This window comes from Oncorhynchus mykiss, chromosome 24 (assembly GCF_013265735.2).
Source record: "Oncorhynchus mykiss isolate Arlee chromosome 24, USDA_OmykA_1.1, whole genome shotgun sequence".
In the NCBI taxonomy this organism is placed as follows: domain Eukaryota; kingdom Metazoa; phylum Chordata; class Actinopteri; order Salmoniformes; family Salmonidae; genus Oncorhynchus; species Oncorhynchus mykiss.
The window spans coordinates 9,887,923-9,904,776 of NC_048588.1; the positions used below are offsets into that span (position 1 = coordinate 9,887,923).

General features: G+C 45.5%; 2 protein-coding genes across 2 annotated transcripts; one reads left to right on the plus strand and one right to left on the minus strand.

Moving 5' to 3' along the window:
* Nucleotides 1-4,298: 4,298 nt before the first annotated feature.
* LOC110503691 (kelch-like protein 12) lies at nucleotides 4,299-10,016 on the minus strand. Its single transcript, XM_021582151.2, has 5 exons — nucleotides 9,467-10,016; nucleotides 8,977-9,130; nucleotides 7,377-7,455; nucleotides 6,959-7,186; nucleotides 4,299-6,790 (listed from the first exon to the last, which is right to left on the minus strand). The coding sequence occupies exons 1-5, from the start codon at nucleotides 9,470-9,472 to the stop codon at nucleotides 5,308-5,310; spliced, it is 1,950 nt and encodes a 649-aa protein (XP_021437826.1). The 5' UTR covers nucleotides 9,473-10,016; the 3' UTR covers nucleotides 4,299-5,307.
* Nucleotides 10,017-10,188: 172 nt separating this feature from the next.
* On the plus strand, nucleotides 10,189-16,533 carry sars2 (seryl-tRNA synthetase 2, mitochondrial). Its single transcript, XM_021582152.2, has 16 exons — nucleotides 10,189-10,496; nucleotides 10,760-10,855; nucleotides 10,973-11,002; nucleotides 11,108-11,248; nucleotides 11,435-11,489; nucleotides 11,594-11,657; nucleotides 12,875-12,980; nucleotides 13,293-13,340; nucleotides 13,552-13,660; nucleotides 13,807-13,852; nucleotides 13,970-14,057; nucleotides 14,175-14,287; nucleotides 15,502-15,595; nucleotides 15,751-15,843; nucleotides 15,999-16,064; nucleotides 16,184-16,533. Exons 1-16 carry the CDS (start codon nucleotides 10,227-10,229, stop codon nucleotides 16,322-16,324), a joined length of 1,560 nt encoding a protein of 519 aa, XP_021437827.1. The 5' UTR covers nucleotides 10,189-10,226; the 3' UTR covers nucleotides 16,325-16,533.
* The last annotated feature ends 321 nt before the right edge of the window (nucleotides 16,534-16,854 follow it).

Below are 16,854 nucleotides of genomic sequence, written 5' to 3' on the forward strand. Positions count from 1 at the left end.
AAAGAAGCGTCCTCTCACTGTCAACTGCGTTTATTTTCAGCAAACTTAACATGAGTAAATATGAACATAACAAGATTAGACAAAAGAGACATAAACTGACCAAGTTCCACAGACATGTGACTAACAGAAATGGAATAATGTGTCCCTGAACAAAGGAGGGGTCAAAATCAAAAGTAACCGTCAGTATCTGGTGTGGCCACCAGCTGCATTAAGTACTGCAGTGCATCTCCACTTCATGGATTGCACCAGAGATGCCAGCTCTTGCTGTGAGATGTTACAGTGCCTTGCGAAAGTATTCGGCCCCTTTGAAGTTTGCGACCTTTTGCCACATTTCAGTCTTCAAACATAAAGATATAAAACTGTATTTTTTTGTGAAGAATCAACAACAAGTGGGACACAATCATGAAGTGGAACGACATTTATTGGATATTTCAAACTTTTTTAACAAATCAAAAACTGAAAAATTGGGCGTGCAAAATTATTCAGCCCCTTTACTTTCAGTGCAGCAAACTCTCTCCAGAAGTTCAGTGAGGATCTCTGAATGATCCAATGTTGACCTAAATTACTAATGATGATAAATACAATCCACCTGTGTGTAATCAAGTCTCCGTATAAATGCACCTGCACTGTGATAGTCTCAGAGGTCCGTTAAAAGCGCAGAGAGCATCATGAAGAACAAGGAACACACCAGGCAGGTCCGAGATACTGTTGTGAAGAAGTTTAAAGCCGGATTTGGATACAAAAAGATTTCCCAAGCTTTAAACATCCCAAGGAGCACTGTGCAAGCGATAATATTGAAATGGAAGGAGTATCAGACCACTGCAAATCTACCAAGACCTGGCTGTCCCTCTAAACTTTCAGCTCATACAAGGAGAAGACTGATCAGAGATGCAGCCAAGAGGCCCATGATCACTCTGGATGAACTGCAGAGATCTACAGCTGTGGGAGACTCTGTCCATGGGACAACAATCAGTCGTATATTGCACAAATCTGGCCTTTATGGAAGAGTGGCAAGAAGAAAGCCATTTCTTCAAGATATCCATAAAAAGTGTTGTTTAAAGTTTGCCACAAGCCACCTGGGAGACACACCAAACATGTGGAAGAAGGTGCTCTGGTCAGATGAAACCAAAATTGAACTTTTTGGCAACAATGCAAAACGTTATGTTTGGCGTAAAAGCAACACAGCTGAACACACCATCCCCACTGTCAAACATGGTGGTGGCAGCATCATGGTTTGGGCCTGCTTTTCTTCAGCAGGGACAGGGAATATGGTTAAAATTGATGGGAAGATGGATGGAGCCATTCATTTTAATCCATAGAGACGTGAAGGAGAAGCTCGTCGGATGTTGATCTCTTCTCGGCTTCTCGACAGGACCATTCATTTTAATCCATAGAGACGTGAAGGAGAAGCTCGTCGGATGTTGATCTCTTCTCGGCTTCTCGACAGGACCATTCTGGAAGAAAACCTGATGGAGTCTGCAAAAGACCTGAGACTGGGACGGAGATTTGTCTTCCAACAAGACAATGATCCAAAACATAAAGCAAAATCTACAATGGAATGGTTCAAAAATAAACATATCCAGGTGTTAGAATGGCCAAGTCAAAGTCCAGACCTGAATCCAATCGAGAATCTGTGGAAAGAACTGAAAACTGCTGTTCACAAATGCTCTCCATCCAACCTCACTGAGCTCGAGCTGTTTTGCAAGGAGGAATGGGAAAAAATGTCAGTCTCTCGATGTGCAAAACTGATAGAGACATACCCCAAGCGACTTACAGCTGTAATCGCAGCAAAAGGTGGCGCTACAAAGTATTAACTTAAGGGGGCTGAATAATTTTGCACGCCCAATTTTTCAGTTTTTGATTTGTTAAAAAAGTTTGAAATATCCAATAAATGTCGTTCCACTTCATGATTGTGTCTCACTTGTTGTTGATTCTTCACAAAAAAATACAGTTTTATATCTTTATGTTTGAAGCCTGAAATGTGGCAAAAGGTCGCAAAGTTCAAGGGGGCCGAATACTTTCGCAAGGCACTGTACCCCCTCTTTCCCCAAGGCCCCTGCAAGTTCCCAGACATTTCAAAGGGGAATGGCCCTAGGCCTCACCCTACGATCCAACAGGTCCCAGACGTGCTCAATGGGATTGAGATCCGGGCTCTTCGCTGGCCATTCCAGAACACTGACATTCCTGTCTTGCAGGAAATCACGCACAGAACGAGCAGTATGGCTGGTGGCATTGTCATGCTGGAGGGTCATGTCAGGATGAGCCTGCAGAGAGGGTACCACATGAGGGAGGAGGATGTCTTCCCTGTAACGCACAGCATTGAGATTGCCTGCAATGATAACAAGCTCAGTCCGATGATGCTGTGGCACACCGCCCCAGACCATGACGGACCCTCCACATCCAAATTGATCCAGCTCCAGAGTACAGGCCTCGGTGTAACACTCATTTCTTCGATGATAAACGCGACTCCGACCATCAACCCTGGTGAGACAAAACGAGTTTGTGCACATAGGTGACCTTGTTGCCAGGGGTGTCTGGTGAGGACCTGCCTTACAACAGGCCTATAAGCCCTCAGTAGGTGTGATGTTCGGATGTACCGATCCTGTGCAGGTGTTGTTACACGTGGTCTGCCACTGCGAGAACGATCAGCTGTCCATCCTGTCTCCCTGTGGCGCTATCTTAGGTGTCTCACAGTACGGACATTGCAATTTATTGCCCTGGCCACATCTGCAGTCCTCATGCCTCCTTGCAGCATGCCTAAGGCACGTTCACGCAGATGAGCAGAGAACCTGGGCATCTTTTTCTGATGTTTTTCGGAGTCAGTAGAAAGGCCTCTTTAGTGTCCTAGGTTTTCATAACTGTGACCTTAATTGCCGACCGTCTGTAAGCTGTTAGTGTCTTAACAACCGTTCCACAGGTGCATGTTCATGAATTGCTTATGGTCCATTAAACAAGCATGGGAAACAGTGTTTAAACCCTTTACAATGAAGATCTGTGAAGTTATTTGGATTTTTACGAATGATCTTTGAAAGAAACAGTTCTGAAAAAGGGACGTTTTTTTTGTTTTGCTGAGTTTATGTAGGCTACAGACCTGTAGACAGATATACAGATAGGTGTACTACTAACCCAGACGCCCACTCCAATGACCCGAATGAAGTAGCCGATGATGACCAAGATATCAGTTAGATTATTAATGGTCCCCTTCTCCGGTGTGGTTTCAGACGAAGGATTCTCCATTTCTCAACAGAAAGGAAGAAAGGTGTCAACGACCGCAATGTCAAACCAAGGGACATCAGTCCAGGACTTGGAGCAAAGGATAATGATGATACTAGTGTCTATTAACTAGCGGGCTCACATTCTAACGGACGATAAAGCATAAGAGAAAGGCCAGGTGAAGGAGAGAAAGGCCAGGTGAAGGAGAGAAAGGTCAGGTGAAGGAGAGAAAGGCCAGGTGAAGGAGAGAAAGGCCAGGTGAAGGAGAAAAAGGCCATGTGAAGGAGAGAAAGGTCAGGTGAAGGAGAAAAAGGCCAGGTGAAGGAGAGAAAGGCCAGGTGAAGGAGAGAAAGGCCAGGTGAAGGAGAGAAAGGCCAGGTGAAGGAGAGAAAGGCCAGGTGAAGGAGAGAAAGGCCAGGTGAAGGAGAGAAAGGCCAGGTGAAGGAGAGAAAGGCCAGGTGAAGGAGAGAAAGGCCATGTGAAGGAGAGAAAGGCCAGGTGAAGGAGAGAAAGGCCAGGTGAAGGAGAGAAAGGTCAGGTGAAGGAGAGAAAGGCCAGGTGAAGGAGAGAAAGGCCAGGTGAAGGAGAGAAAGGCCAGGTGAAGGAGAGAAAGGCCAGGTGAAGGAGAGAATGGTCGGTGGTTGGTCAATAAGACCTTTTGGTCGCCAGAAAAGAGGCTGATTCAGAGGTTTATTAATGACAGTAATAATAAACGCCTAGCCTCTTCAATGTTCACTTACAGTACACACACGGTTCAGTTCTAGTAAAATAAACCCCATTAGTTCAGTTCAATCTATCGTAGCATGTCAAACAAACTTGATTTTCTCTTCCGTGTGCAAATTCTATTGGTAACTTAATTAAATGAATGTTACAGGTGTTAACATTTGGTTTACCGTGACCCAAAATATGCCTAAAGCACAAACAAAGACCACATCCGCTGTCCTGTCGGTCTCTGACCAATGGTTTCACCCCCACCCATCTGGTTAATGATTTCTTCGCTTTTAGTAACATACGCAAAATGACAGAAGGACCTGTTGTCGTAGCCCAGAGGAAAATTGTAAAACAGGAGAATAATCCCAAAACTCTTAAGCAAATATTCCTTTAATCATTTGATAGCATAACTGTCATCAAATTATCAATTTGACTTTCAGTTCAAAAACATCAGATTACATCAGTCAGGTGACGTTTCTCTTAAGGGGGGGGGGGGGAAGAGACGACTCCCCTGTTGTTACATTCCATAATCCAACATTCACACCCCAACACACATACACATTTAAACTCCAAATATCTTCACACAGCTCTATAGAGCAAAGGGGCGTGTTCAACTAAAATAAAACAAATATTTAGGTGTCAGGTATTCTGGCAGATCTGCATGCTCTTGCGGTAAGTAACCCATGCATCTGAAAATTAAATAAAACAGAATTTGGCGACTTGGGGGCAATAACGTTATCCCCTCTGATGATAACACTATATCTGATTGGAGGAGGATAAGTGTTAGGGTGAATAGCGATGAAGAGAAACTGACCAAAAATAACAAGTGACTGAAATCTAGGTCATGTTTATTAGAGCATTAAATCAAAAAACATTACAAAACATAATGCAATGGAAAATAAATGTTTAGGTTATTGGACAAGTCCTGGTAGGTAGTCCTTCCCTGTTTCAGTTCATTTTCTTCCGTTTCGTGCCTAATGAACATGGCCCTGGAATCATTGAAAAGTGAAAGACTAAAGTTACATACATGGGATGCTTTAGTGAATTTCAGAATGTCTGGAATAGAAAAGGCAGAAATAAAACAATTCAATAAACATTCGCAGCCAGTCATCCAAAACATAGCCCTATGCAGTCGTTAAATTCCTATAGAAGGTGGCAAAGGCTGAGGATGTGTGTTCAACAGGCAGACAAGTTTCAGACCATTTAAATGCATTCAAATCATTTTTGATTAGAACTTTAGTGTTGTTGTGGCATTCGGTGGTTACATTCAGATGCGAGTCCCCTTCCCCCCCCCACTTTCTCAAGTGTAAAAAGTTGATAACATTTCATTACTGAAACCCCATGAATGCTGGTCTTAGCCACAACTCATTCATCCGGCTGTGGCTAGTCATCATCAGGATTGCGGTCCTCCCTAGCCAGTCTCAGCCGGGACAGGATGTGTTTCTTGGGGAACTTGAGGGTGGTACAGCCGAACTGGCTGACTCCCCCCGTGTCTCCGGGTAGTTTCTCCCGTCTCTGGACCCAGCTGCGCCAGCCAGGCTTCCAACAGTACACACTGTCATAGAAACGGGAGCCGTTCTCCCCGCCCAGCACGTATATCCTGCGTTTCCACCTGGCCACGCCCCCGGCAGCAATCCGCCTGGGCAACCCCGGGAAAACCACCGGACTGGGGGCTCGGTCACTCCCCCCACCCCCACCCCTCTCAGACACCACCGCCCCTGTCACCTCCCTTTCCACCCCTGTGCCCCGGCCCTCCCTGAAGAACAGCACCCGCCCCGTGGCTTCCAGAGGTTCCAGATGGGTGTAGTTTCCATCTATAAACTTTGTGGCGTCCCTCATGTAGCCTCCAATGGCACAGACCCCTCCCCGCACTGCCACCCCTCCGGCCAGGCAGGTGGCGCCAGAGTCCAGTCCCACGCGGGTCCATGAGTCAGTCAGGGTGTGGTAGATGAGCACGCCAGCGTGCACCACCGCCCGGTTCTGCTCCAGCGTGGTGCCGCCCAGCAGGTAGATGCGGCCGCGCAAGGCGGCACAGGCAAAGGAGCGCAGTGGCAGGGGCAGACGGGGCCCAGGGCCCCACTGGAGAGAGGCCAGGTCCAGGATCTCACATGAGTCCAGCATGGCTCCTCTGTTGCAGCCCCCCAGGGCGTAGAGTGACTCCCCACAGCCCAGCAGACCCAGCATGGCCCGGGGCTGCACCATGGGCGACCGCTCCTGCCAGCGATCCAACACAGAGTCATACTCATGGACCTCCGTGGACACCGTGCCCCCCCGCAGTATGCCCCCCGCTACGAACAGCCGCCCCCCAATGGCCGTGCAACCTGGGCACAGCAAAGAGCCCAGGGCAGCCAGCTTCTCCCATTTTCCTGTGCGTGGGTCGAAGCAGTCCACCGTGAAGTCCCTCTCGTTCAGCGACTCGTCCTCCCGTGGCTTTAGGTCCACACACACTATCTTCTTCTCGAACATGCCTTCCCGGGGCCTCAGCGGGCCCCCCAGGCCCTCCCCGGCTGCTGCAGGTCCCAGCTCCTGGCTCAGCCGCTGGCTCTCCTCCAGGGACAGCAGGCCAGGGCGGAGGTGGTGGAGCAGGGCCGGCATGTGGCTGTAACGGTCCAGGGGCTGGTGCTCGGCCCAGCGGCGCGCCGCGTCGTACACCTCTGCCTCAGAGTCTATGCCCAGGCGGTCAGAGCCCAGCAGGCTTCCCAGGGTACCTGGGTCCAGCAGCAGGAAGTCCTTCTGGCGGGCCACGCGTGGGAAGTGCTGGGCCACCAGCCTCAGAGAGGCCCTCAGGAGCAGCTGGTCGTGGTGGGAGCGGGCCAGAGAGTACATGCCCAGGCAGTTGTCTACAGACAGGTGTTCAAACAGGAACCTACGGACACACAGATATTTGAGGATGGAAAACCAGACTAAATATATATATTTTTTAAATGCTATCAAAACTCTGTGGCAGTTACTGAACTGCATATGCTTAGGAGTATGAGCAGCATTCTGGACCGGGGAAAATACAACGCATCTATATCAGGCAGCATATAGTTACCTGGAGCACAGGTCCTGCAGGGGCATCACTTGAAGCCGATTGGCCGCCACAAACAGGTCCTCGGCCGTGTCCAGGCAGAGCCCCGCCTCCCCAGTGTAGACAAACTGGATGACAGTCTCCATGACTGACGGCGTCACCTCCTCCAATCGGATCTCAGTAAGGCGGGACTCCACCAAGGGGCTAGTGAACATTGCACGGAAATACGGGCTGACCGCTGCCAAGAGGACTCTGAAGAGAGGTAGAAGCATGACGTCATTCACATAGGATGAGATAGGGTGTGACTACAATGAACTGCAGGAGACTAGAGTACTGAAACAGCAGTAGGCATCCAAGTGTGTGTAACATATTCCTTTGTGTGTAGCAACATGCACTGTCTGGATCTAGTACACTAGAATTGAGAGAAAGTCTTTGATCCCACCTGTGACACATAAACCTCTTCCCCTCCACTAACAGAGTGACATCACACAGCTGCTGAGCATCCAATAGCTGCTTCAACCCTGAGGGAGAGAATAAGTAAAAAGTGAGGCAAATGAGACGTACAGTACCAGGCAAAAGTTTAGACACACTTACTCATTCAAGGGTTTTTCCATTATTTCTACAATAATAGTGAAGACATCAAAACTATGAAATAACACATCATGTAGTGACCAAAAAAGGGTTAAACCAATCAAAACATATTTCCGATTCTTCAAAGTAGCACCCTTTGCCTTGATGACAGCTTTGCACACTCTTGGCATTCTCTCAACAGCTCAAATAAGCTAAGAGAAACGACAGTCCATCATTAATTTAAGACATGAAGGTCAGTCAATATGGAAAATTTCAAGAACTTTTAAAGTGCAGTCGCAAAAACCCATCAAGCGCTATGATGAAACTGGCTCTCATGAGGACCGCCACAGGAAAGGAAGACCCAGAGTTACCTCTGCTGCAGAGGATAAATAAATTACAATTAATTGCACCTCAGATTGCAGTCAAAATAAATGCTTCACAGAGTTCAAGTAACATACACATTTCAATGTCAACTGTTCAGAGGAGACTACGTGAATCAGGCCTTCATGGTCGAATTGTTGCAAAGAAATCACTACTTAAAGGACACCAATAAGAAGAAGAGATTTGTTTGGTCCAAGAAACACGAGCAATGGACATTAGACCGGTGGAAATCTGTCCTTTGGTCTGATAAGTCCAAATTTGAGATTTTTGGTTTCAACCGCCATGTCTTTGTGAGACATAGAGTAGGTGAACGGATGATATCCGCATGTGTGGTTCCCACCGTGAAGCATGGAGCAGGTGGTCTGATGATGTGGGGGTGCTTTGCTGGTGACACTGTGATTTATTTAGAATTCAAGACACACTTAACCAGTATGGCTACCACAGCATTCTGCAGCGATACGCCATCCCAACCTGGTAGGCACTTAGTGGGACTATCATTTGTTTTTCAAAAGGACAATGACCCAAAACACACCCAGGCTGTGTAAGGGCTTTTTGACCAAGGAGAGTGATGGTGTTGCATCAGATGACCTGGCCTCCACAATCGCCCGACCTCAACCCTATTGAGATGGTTTGGGATGAGTTGGACCACATAGTGAAGGAAAAGCAGCCAACAAGTGCTCAGCATATGTGGGAACTCCTTCAAGACTGTTGGAAAAGCATTCCTCATGAAGCTGGTTGAGAGAATGCCAAGAGTGTGCAAAGCTGTCATCAAGGTGGCTACTTTGAAGAATCTCCAATATATATAGATTTGTTTAACACTTTTTAATTACTACATGATTCCATGTGTTTTATTTCATATTGTTGATGTCTTCACTATTATTCTACAATGTATAAAATAGTAAAAATAAAGACAAACCTTTGAATGAGTAGATGTGTCAAAACTCTTCACACACTCACTCACACACACACACACACACACACACACACACACACACACACACACACACACACACACACACACACACACACACGGTGAGCTCTCTGAGTAACATGACTGATGCAATCATTTGGACGTTCCCATTCTACCATACCATGTGTGACGTAGTCTCCTAAAGGAGTGGTGCTGTCGTCGGGAAAGTCCTCTTCTTCAGAGTCACTGTCCGAAAGGGGCTCCCCTCCCCCACTGTCACCGTCCTGCCAGGGCTGTGGCCGCCAGGTGATTGTTCCTCCACGGACTGCACTCATCTGGAAATAGTCAAGAGTTGACATAGATAAACAGGAATATCAGGAACCTTTAACAACAACATTTATGTCAAGGAGCCAAATACACAAGATGGTGGCCAATTATAATTACAATTTGATGTATATAGATATAGGTAATCTATCTATGAGTAATTAGAGGGTCACGGTCAAGATCAACTTCAAAGCACTTAATGAATCATATCTAACTCTGAGCTAAAGGCTGAATGAGTGTCTTGCAAAGCTCTAAGGTACCATTCCCTAATCCTCTCTCTTATTGGGAAAATCAACAGGGTACATTCAGGAAGTGACACAAAATGACAACAATGTTGTTGACGTTACCTTCATTAAGGGGAGACTACCCTACTTGGTGGTCCTGTCCTGGGCTCTGATTGTGTGGATGTCACCAGGGGCCAGACAGTTACTGTTAGTAGCTTCTCCTTTGGGCCCGATTGTCTGTAGTCAGTCAAAAAGGGAAGCTGACAGTTGACATCCGTGTGTCCCACCCTCCGATCCGCCTTGCCTGTCCTGGTTTGAGTGAGTACGGCCTCCAGTGTGGGGTGCAGCACGGCTCATGGTTCTCAGAACCACCATGCAGACTATAACAACAGACCGCCCGGCGGCGGCTAGCTAACGTTTGTTAGCAACTGCTGAATGCAGCCCTCTAAAGATCATCCGCCAAAGCACCCCTTTCTGTCTTATCAGAGGAATTAGTCAATCATGGCATAAAACACAAACATCTCAAACACATTACGGATGTAAAACGAACATAAAATACTGTTTTTATTGCCCCAGAGACCTGCCTGACTGTTGTCGGCCGCACAATTCACTTGTCTCCCTCTCTGAACCGCATTACCGCAATGCAATGGTTTCGCTAGTCTCATTGGCTAGCCTTTGAACCAGTGCACGGATGTGACGTTTAGTTTTGAACTCGCTCGTGTTCCTTCTTTTATAACTAAAGCAAATGTAAGATATATTTTGTTTTTCGACTTTATAAACACACAGTCAGTACATTACATTTGTTACAAATAAAAATATGTTTTATTAATTGGTTGTCTTATTTGGTTCCGCCTTATGTACCAATCTACTTCCGCATTGAAACATGGCGACTTGCATTGGCATGGTTGTTCGGGTTGGCACATTGAATGTCTTAAAACCTGTTTCAAGACACTTTAAAAGGCAGGGGACAAAAGTGTTTACCCACAGCCGCTCCACACATGAGGTGCGAAGTAGTCTGTACGAACATGTCCGCGAGGGCTACAGTGACAAGCCAGACTTGGACATGCGACTTGTGTGCGAGGAGACTGACAAAGTCATTGCCAATGTGGAGACTCGGAAAGGGGACCTACGGGGAGCAGATGTCAGGGAGATCGTAAGCTTTTCTGTATATCCCATCTCACCACACCATGTTGAATACTGTAGATGTAGCCTAGTTACATGCAATTTGCATGCTCTCTTGACCCTCAAGTCATTAATGTGTATTTGAGAGATTGCCTCTGTGCTTTCATATACTGTGTGTCATTTGCCTTGAAGTACATGCATGCGGTGTAGCCTACTGCATTAGTATCAAGCACATTGCCTGATCTCTATAGGCCTATTTTAGGGGGGTGTTTCTGATGTAAGTGTGTGCTGCAGGTGTATGTTTGGCAGCAACTTGAAGCAGTCCGAAAGGAAATCTCACATCTGGAGAAGCAGAAGAAAGTGATCAGCCATAGAGTTCGGGCTCTTGTGGTCAGTTGATATGTTGCCAATGATACCAATACCTGTGCTTCAAAACATTTTTTTCATGTTATGATGAGATATTATTTTGTGGAATTATTGTGATAAACATTTCCCTTCTCTTCACAGGATCAGAATGACAAGAAATCCCTAGCTAATGTAAGTTCTGCCTTGCCTGCTGTGGCCTTATGGTATTTGCACTTAACATCAAGGCTGAACAGAAATAATACCCTTTTGGAGTAAGTAGCCCCTTATTTTGTTCAGATTCCTGAGTTCAAGGAGGCTACGAAGGAGGGTCGGGAGATCCGTCATCGGCTGAGCCAGCTTTACCCCAGAGAGAGTGAGCTGGAGGAGGAGCACTATGGCCGAGCCCTGAGGCTGCCCAACACCACACACCCCGACGTGGTGAGTACACACACACACACACACACACAGGTGTGAGGCAAATGTATGTTGTTAGAGAATCATTCTGAGAGAGACCTATGCATAGAGACAGTCTTTCAACTATTGGAAGACATTTTTTTGCATATCTGAAAAAAATCTATAGTTTGGAACTAATTTAATTTTCACCCCCCCATCTCCCTCTTTCAGCCAATTGGAGATGAGAGCCAAGCGAGAGTGGTGGAGCTGGTTGGACAGAAGCCAGGTGAGGAGGCGGAACAATAAAATTACATGCTGTCCTCATGATCTCATCGACGTACAAAGTAGGACAGTATTTGATATGCAGTTATCTCTGACCTTTTTCATCAGAGTTTGACTTCAAACCCAGGGGACACCTAGAGATCGGGGAGGAGCTTGGTCTTATCAGACAGAGGTTAGACACACACTGGTCTGCTCTCTGGCTATTGTTCTCTCTTCCTCCTGTCTCTCTCTCCATACCCCTCTGTCTCTTCATGTCACTCTGCTTACGCTCTCTCCTCACTGTTTATCGTCTTTTTTTTCTCTTTATATCAACATTTCTTCTCTCTCTCTCTCGTTGTTCCTCAATACTATCTCTCTCATTTTGATCAGTTGATCCTCCAGTCCCAGTATTCTTGGCAAAGGCCTACCGGTAAACACATAACTGAACCTCATCAACAGTGCAGCCAAACAACAGGGGCTCTCCAGCATTATCCTCTGGTATTGTTGTTAACAATATGTAGCCTGGGGCTTGTCAATAGTAAATGGGTGCTTAATATTGTATGAGTTGTTTCTTTGTCTGGAATTTTTTTTTTCCTACAGCAAATGGCCAGGGTCTTTGCTAGATTTTCAGATGAACAATCTTTTGTTCTAATTTCCCCTTGAGATTAATGTCTTATCTTTATATATATTTTTAAAACTTAATTACCAACTCTCACCCTCTGTAATTTCCAGGTGAACATAAAGGAGTGCAGTTGTTGTTACAGTCGATAAAAAAAATCTATCCTGTTTATTACATGTTGCAGCAGGGAGACACCTCCAGCACAGAAGCAAAGGAAATGTCTAACTGGTCTGCACTGAGAAGGTCCTTAAATCCTAATCAGCAGACAGCTGTTCTGTAAACACCAGCCTGAGAGGCTTTTAGGAGGTCAAAACAAAAGGCAGTGACTTTGTCAGCTGCTATAGAATCACACTGTTTCACAGAGTACAATAATAATCAGCGTCCTCGGTCCTTGTATCTCCAGTCTGGCGTCATCAATCAATATCAAGTCATTCAGAACATTCTGCTTCAAGCTTAGTAACCATAAACCTGCACCTTCAGTGTAACAAATAGAAGACTGGAAATCATGTGTACAGAAACTCCAAATATGCATAACATTGTCTAAATTAAATATGAACTTCAGTCACCTAAAATATTCCTAGTGGTTAGAACGTTGAGCCAGTAACCGTAAAGTTTGCTGGATCGAATCCCCAAGTTGACAATGTGAAAATATTTTGTTCTGCCCTTGAACAAGGCAGTTAACCCACTGTTCCCCGGTAGGCCGTCATCATAAATAATAATTTGTTCTTAACTGACTTGCCTAGTTAAATAAAGCTTAAATCATGTGGTTTACTCCTATCTTCTCTCTGCAGGCGTCTTGCCCATGTCTCAGGTCATAGGTCATACTATCTAAGGGGAGTGGGGGCCAGACTCCAGTCTGCTCTACAGAACTTTGCCCTGGAAACACTGCAGCAGCGGGTGTGTAAGATACCCTTTGTTTGACTGTGTTATCAGGGAGAATAGATTGATATATCTGCAAAATGTGTGCTTATCATTTCAGATTCTGAGTGTTTAAAAGTCACATGTACAAGGTAGCAGGTGTGATTGCAGGGTACAATGAAAATCTTAGGTTTCGGAGCTCCAAAATGCAGGACTAAGTGAAATAAAATAATGAAAATGATAAAAAAAAACAATAGAAATAGCACCCTATATATTATAACAACTGTAGCAGTAATGAATAAATACATGTCTCCCTACTTTGAAAGCAAATCAGTTTTTTTTTCATCTCAGGGGTTTATACCTATGGTTGTGCCAGACATGCTGAAGGGGGCTGTATTTGTGAGTATCTGACTCTATCCTTCATTTACACTGCAGACATGAATGCATAACAATATTCAAACTGGAAAAAGAGAGTAAAGCATTCTGAGATTAAGGTGCGATGTGTGTACCCAGTTTTCACAAGTAACATTTCTCCAAACTGACACGTTCTCTCTTTCTTTCTCCGGAGACACTCCCACCCTATCTCTGTCTCCCTCTCTCATACATACAGGAGGGTTGTGGAATGCAGCCCCATGCCCACAGGTCTCAGGTGTACTCTCTGGACCCCGCCTGCTTCCCTGACCTCAACCTGGCTGGCACAGGGGAGGTGGGCATAGCAGGTGAGGCCATGTATGAGTTAGGCTGTGATGGGGAGGTCGTGGGGTACGGTCATCTGTGTGGGTGAGAATGGAAAAACCTTAATGGTTAGTAGTGATGTACTAGTGTGTCATTGCTGTAACCAGAAAGTGTCCTTTTTCTCTTCTAGGTTATTTTATGGACCATGCTGTTAACTGGAAGGACCTTCCTGTCAGGTGAGGCACATTATTTGTAATACTGTACGTTTGGTTTTCTGACAACCTAGTGTAACATATACATGTACCTCCTATGTGTTTTTATTAGAGCTGAATGGACTGGTTTTTCCATTGTAGGTCTGTGTGCAGTAGCACATGTTACAGGGCTGAGACGGACACAGGCAGAGAGACTTGGGGCCTTTACAGAGTACATCACTTCAACAAGGTAACAGGAAACAAAGGCAAATCTTTAGAATCAACCAAGGACCAATTGTCCGCCATATTTGATGCATGGTGTTAAAGAACCCTTGTGTTCTCATCCTCTGCTCGTGTGTCTGTCCAGGTGGAAATGTTTGGTGTGACTGCAGATGAGACTGGGGAGGAGAGCTCTCAGATGCTGGAGGAGTTCCTGTCCCTGCAGAAGGAGATCTTCTCCTCCCTGGAGCTCCACTATAGGTCAGTGCTCCTCTCTGACTCTCTGCATTTTTTATTTTTTTTCCCACCTTTATTTAACCAGGTAGGCTAGTTGAGAACAAGTTCTCATTTGCAGCGCGTGCTACGGGTGGGTGTTGCCATCGTGACCAGTGAACTGAGATAAGGCAGAGCTTTACCTAGCATGGACTTGTAGATGACCTGGAGCCAGTGGGTCTGGCGACGAATATGTAGCGAGGGCCAGCCGACTAGAGCATACAGGTCGCAGTGGTGGGTGGTAGGTATAAGGTGCTTTAGTAACAAAACGAATGGCACTGTGATAAACTGCATCCAGTTTGCTGAGTAGAGTATTGGAAGCTATTTTGTAGATGACATCGCCGAAGTCGAGGATCGGTAGGATAGTCAGTTTTACTAGGGCGGCGTGAGTGAAGGAGGCTTTGTTGCGGAATAGGAAGCCGACTCTAGATTTGATTTTAGATTTTAGATGTTTGATATGAGTCTGGAAGGAGAGTTTACAGTCTAGCCAGACACCTAGGTACTTATAGATGTCCACATATTCTAGGTTCGGAACCATCCAGGGTGGTGATGCTAGTCGGGCGTGCGGGTGCAGGCAGCGAACGGTTGAAAAGCATGCATTTGGTTTTACTAGCGTTTAAGAGCAGTTGGAGGCCACGGAAGGAGTGTTGTATGGCATTGAAGCTCGTTTGGAGGTTAGATAGCACAGTGTCCAAGGACGGGCCGGAAGTATACAGAATGGTGTCGTCTGTGTAGAGGTGGATCAGGGAATCGCCCGCAGCAAGAGCAACATCATTGATATATACAGAGAAAAGAGTCGGCCTGAGAATTGAACCCTGTGGCACCCCCATAGAGACTGCCAGAGGACCGGACAGCGTGCCCTCCGATTTGACTCACTGAACTCTGTCTGCAAAGTAGTTGGTGATCCAGGCAAGGCAGTCATTAGAAAAACCGAGGCTACTGAGTCTGCCGATAAGAATATGGTGATTGACAGAGTCGAAAGCCTTGGCCAGGTCGATGAAGACTCATACACTCAATCTGGCTGGATAGATGCATAGCTTGTGCTTTGAGTCATACACTACAGTGTATTTTGCCATTTGTACACACCATAGTCATATATTTACATATAAATATATTATTTGTGCAAATACACCCTATTGATTTTACTCATTTAAACCCCTAGCAGAGTGTTCCTGTAACCGCTGCGTTCTCTCTACCTGTAGAGTACTGGACATGCCCACCCAGGAGCTAGGTCGCCCAGCACACAGGAAGTACGACATTGAGGCCTGGATGCCAGGGAGGGACAGCTATGGCGAGGTGGGATTGCTGGCACTACTATGATTGGTTAATCATGTCCTGGATGAATATTGTTTTTGTTTGAAAAGAATTTCCCATTATTGCTCTGTCAGAGCATTGGGGTCAGTTTTGTTATCCAGGCTTGATGTTTTTGTTTCTCCGTTGGCTTGCCTTAGATCTCCAGCGGGTCTAACTGTACAGACTACCAAAGCAGACGCCTCAATATCCTATATGAGGGGGAGGATGGTAGCCTACATTATGCTCATACGGTGAGACCAGGAAGGGGGATATAATTTATGGTGTGAGATTCAGTATTTCTGATGCACTAAATGTAATAGATTCTACAAGAACAGAATAACCATTTTCTAAGTGTTTTCAAAAAAAAATATTAGAAAATGTCTTAATTATTTGTGTTCTGCTCTAGGTGAATGCCACAGCGTGTGCTATTCCCCGTACTATCATTGCTATACTGGAGACTCATCAGACCAAGGTAAGAGAGAACACCGACTGTATTCCCAATACTATTGATGAATACATTCACCCACCATGAAAATAAGTGTCTCTGATAACATGCTACTTTCTATATCTCACTCACATGTCCATTTTCAGGAAGGGACAGTGTTAGTGCCTCCTGCCTTGCAGCCCTTCCTGGGGTTGGAGGTGATTGAAAAGCCCAAATACATTCCTTTGAAATACATCGGACCAAACCAGCCCAATCGCATGCCCCGCCCTGTCCCAAAGCCCAGATGACATCATGCACCAACACACTTACATCAAGAGAACAACTGAAGCCTTTTGCATCTGCATGTTTACTTATTCTGTGTTGCTCTGCCATGTAAATATATTAATGCCATACTGTTTGTGAATGTGTGTCACAATGACACTATCATAAACTGTCCTGTTTGTCTGCAAAAGAATGAAATGGTATTAAATTAAACAGAAATGTAATTTTCTCACAACTCATGTTGATCATTAAAACAATTCAGGATCTGCAACCACACAGTAGGCTACTTTCAGAGAACACAGTTCTGCTCTAACAAATCTAAATGCTTTTATATGTAAATATACTCAAAAAAAACATTATGGCAAATAAGAATTTCACATCTGGTGGTTTTATTCATTGGACCCCTGTTTATGTCCCACATAGGTGTAGTGCTTGCTGTGTCAGAGGCTTATCATTCAGGAGAGGGAACACAGGGTCCTTCATGTCCACTGCCTGGAAGTACTAGCACACTGTAATTACTGAGTGAAGAGACACCAAATAGTGCTGTAATGACTGT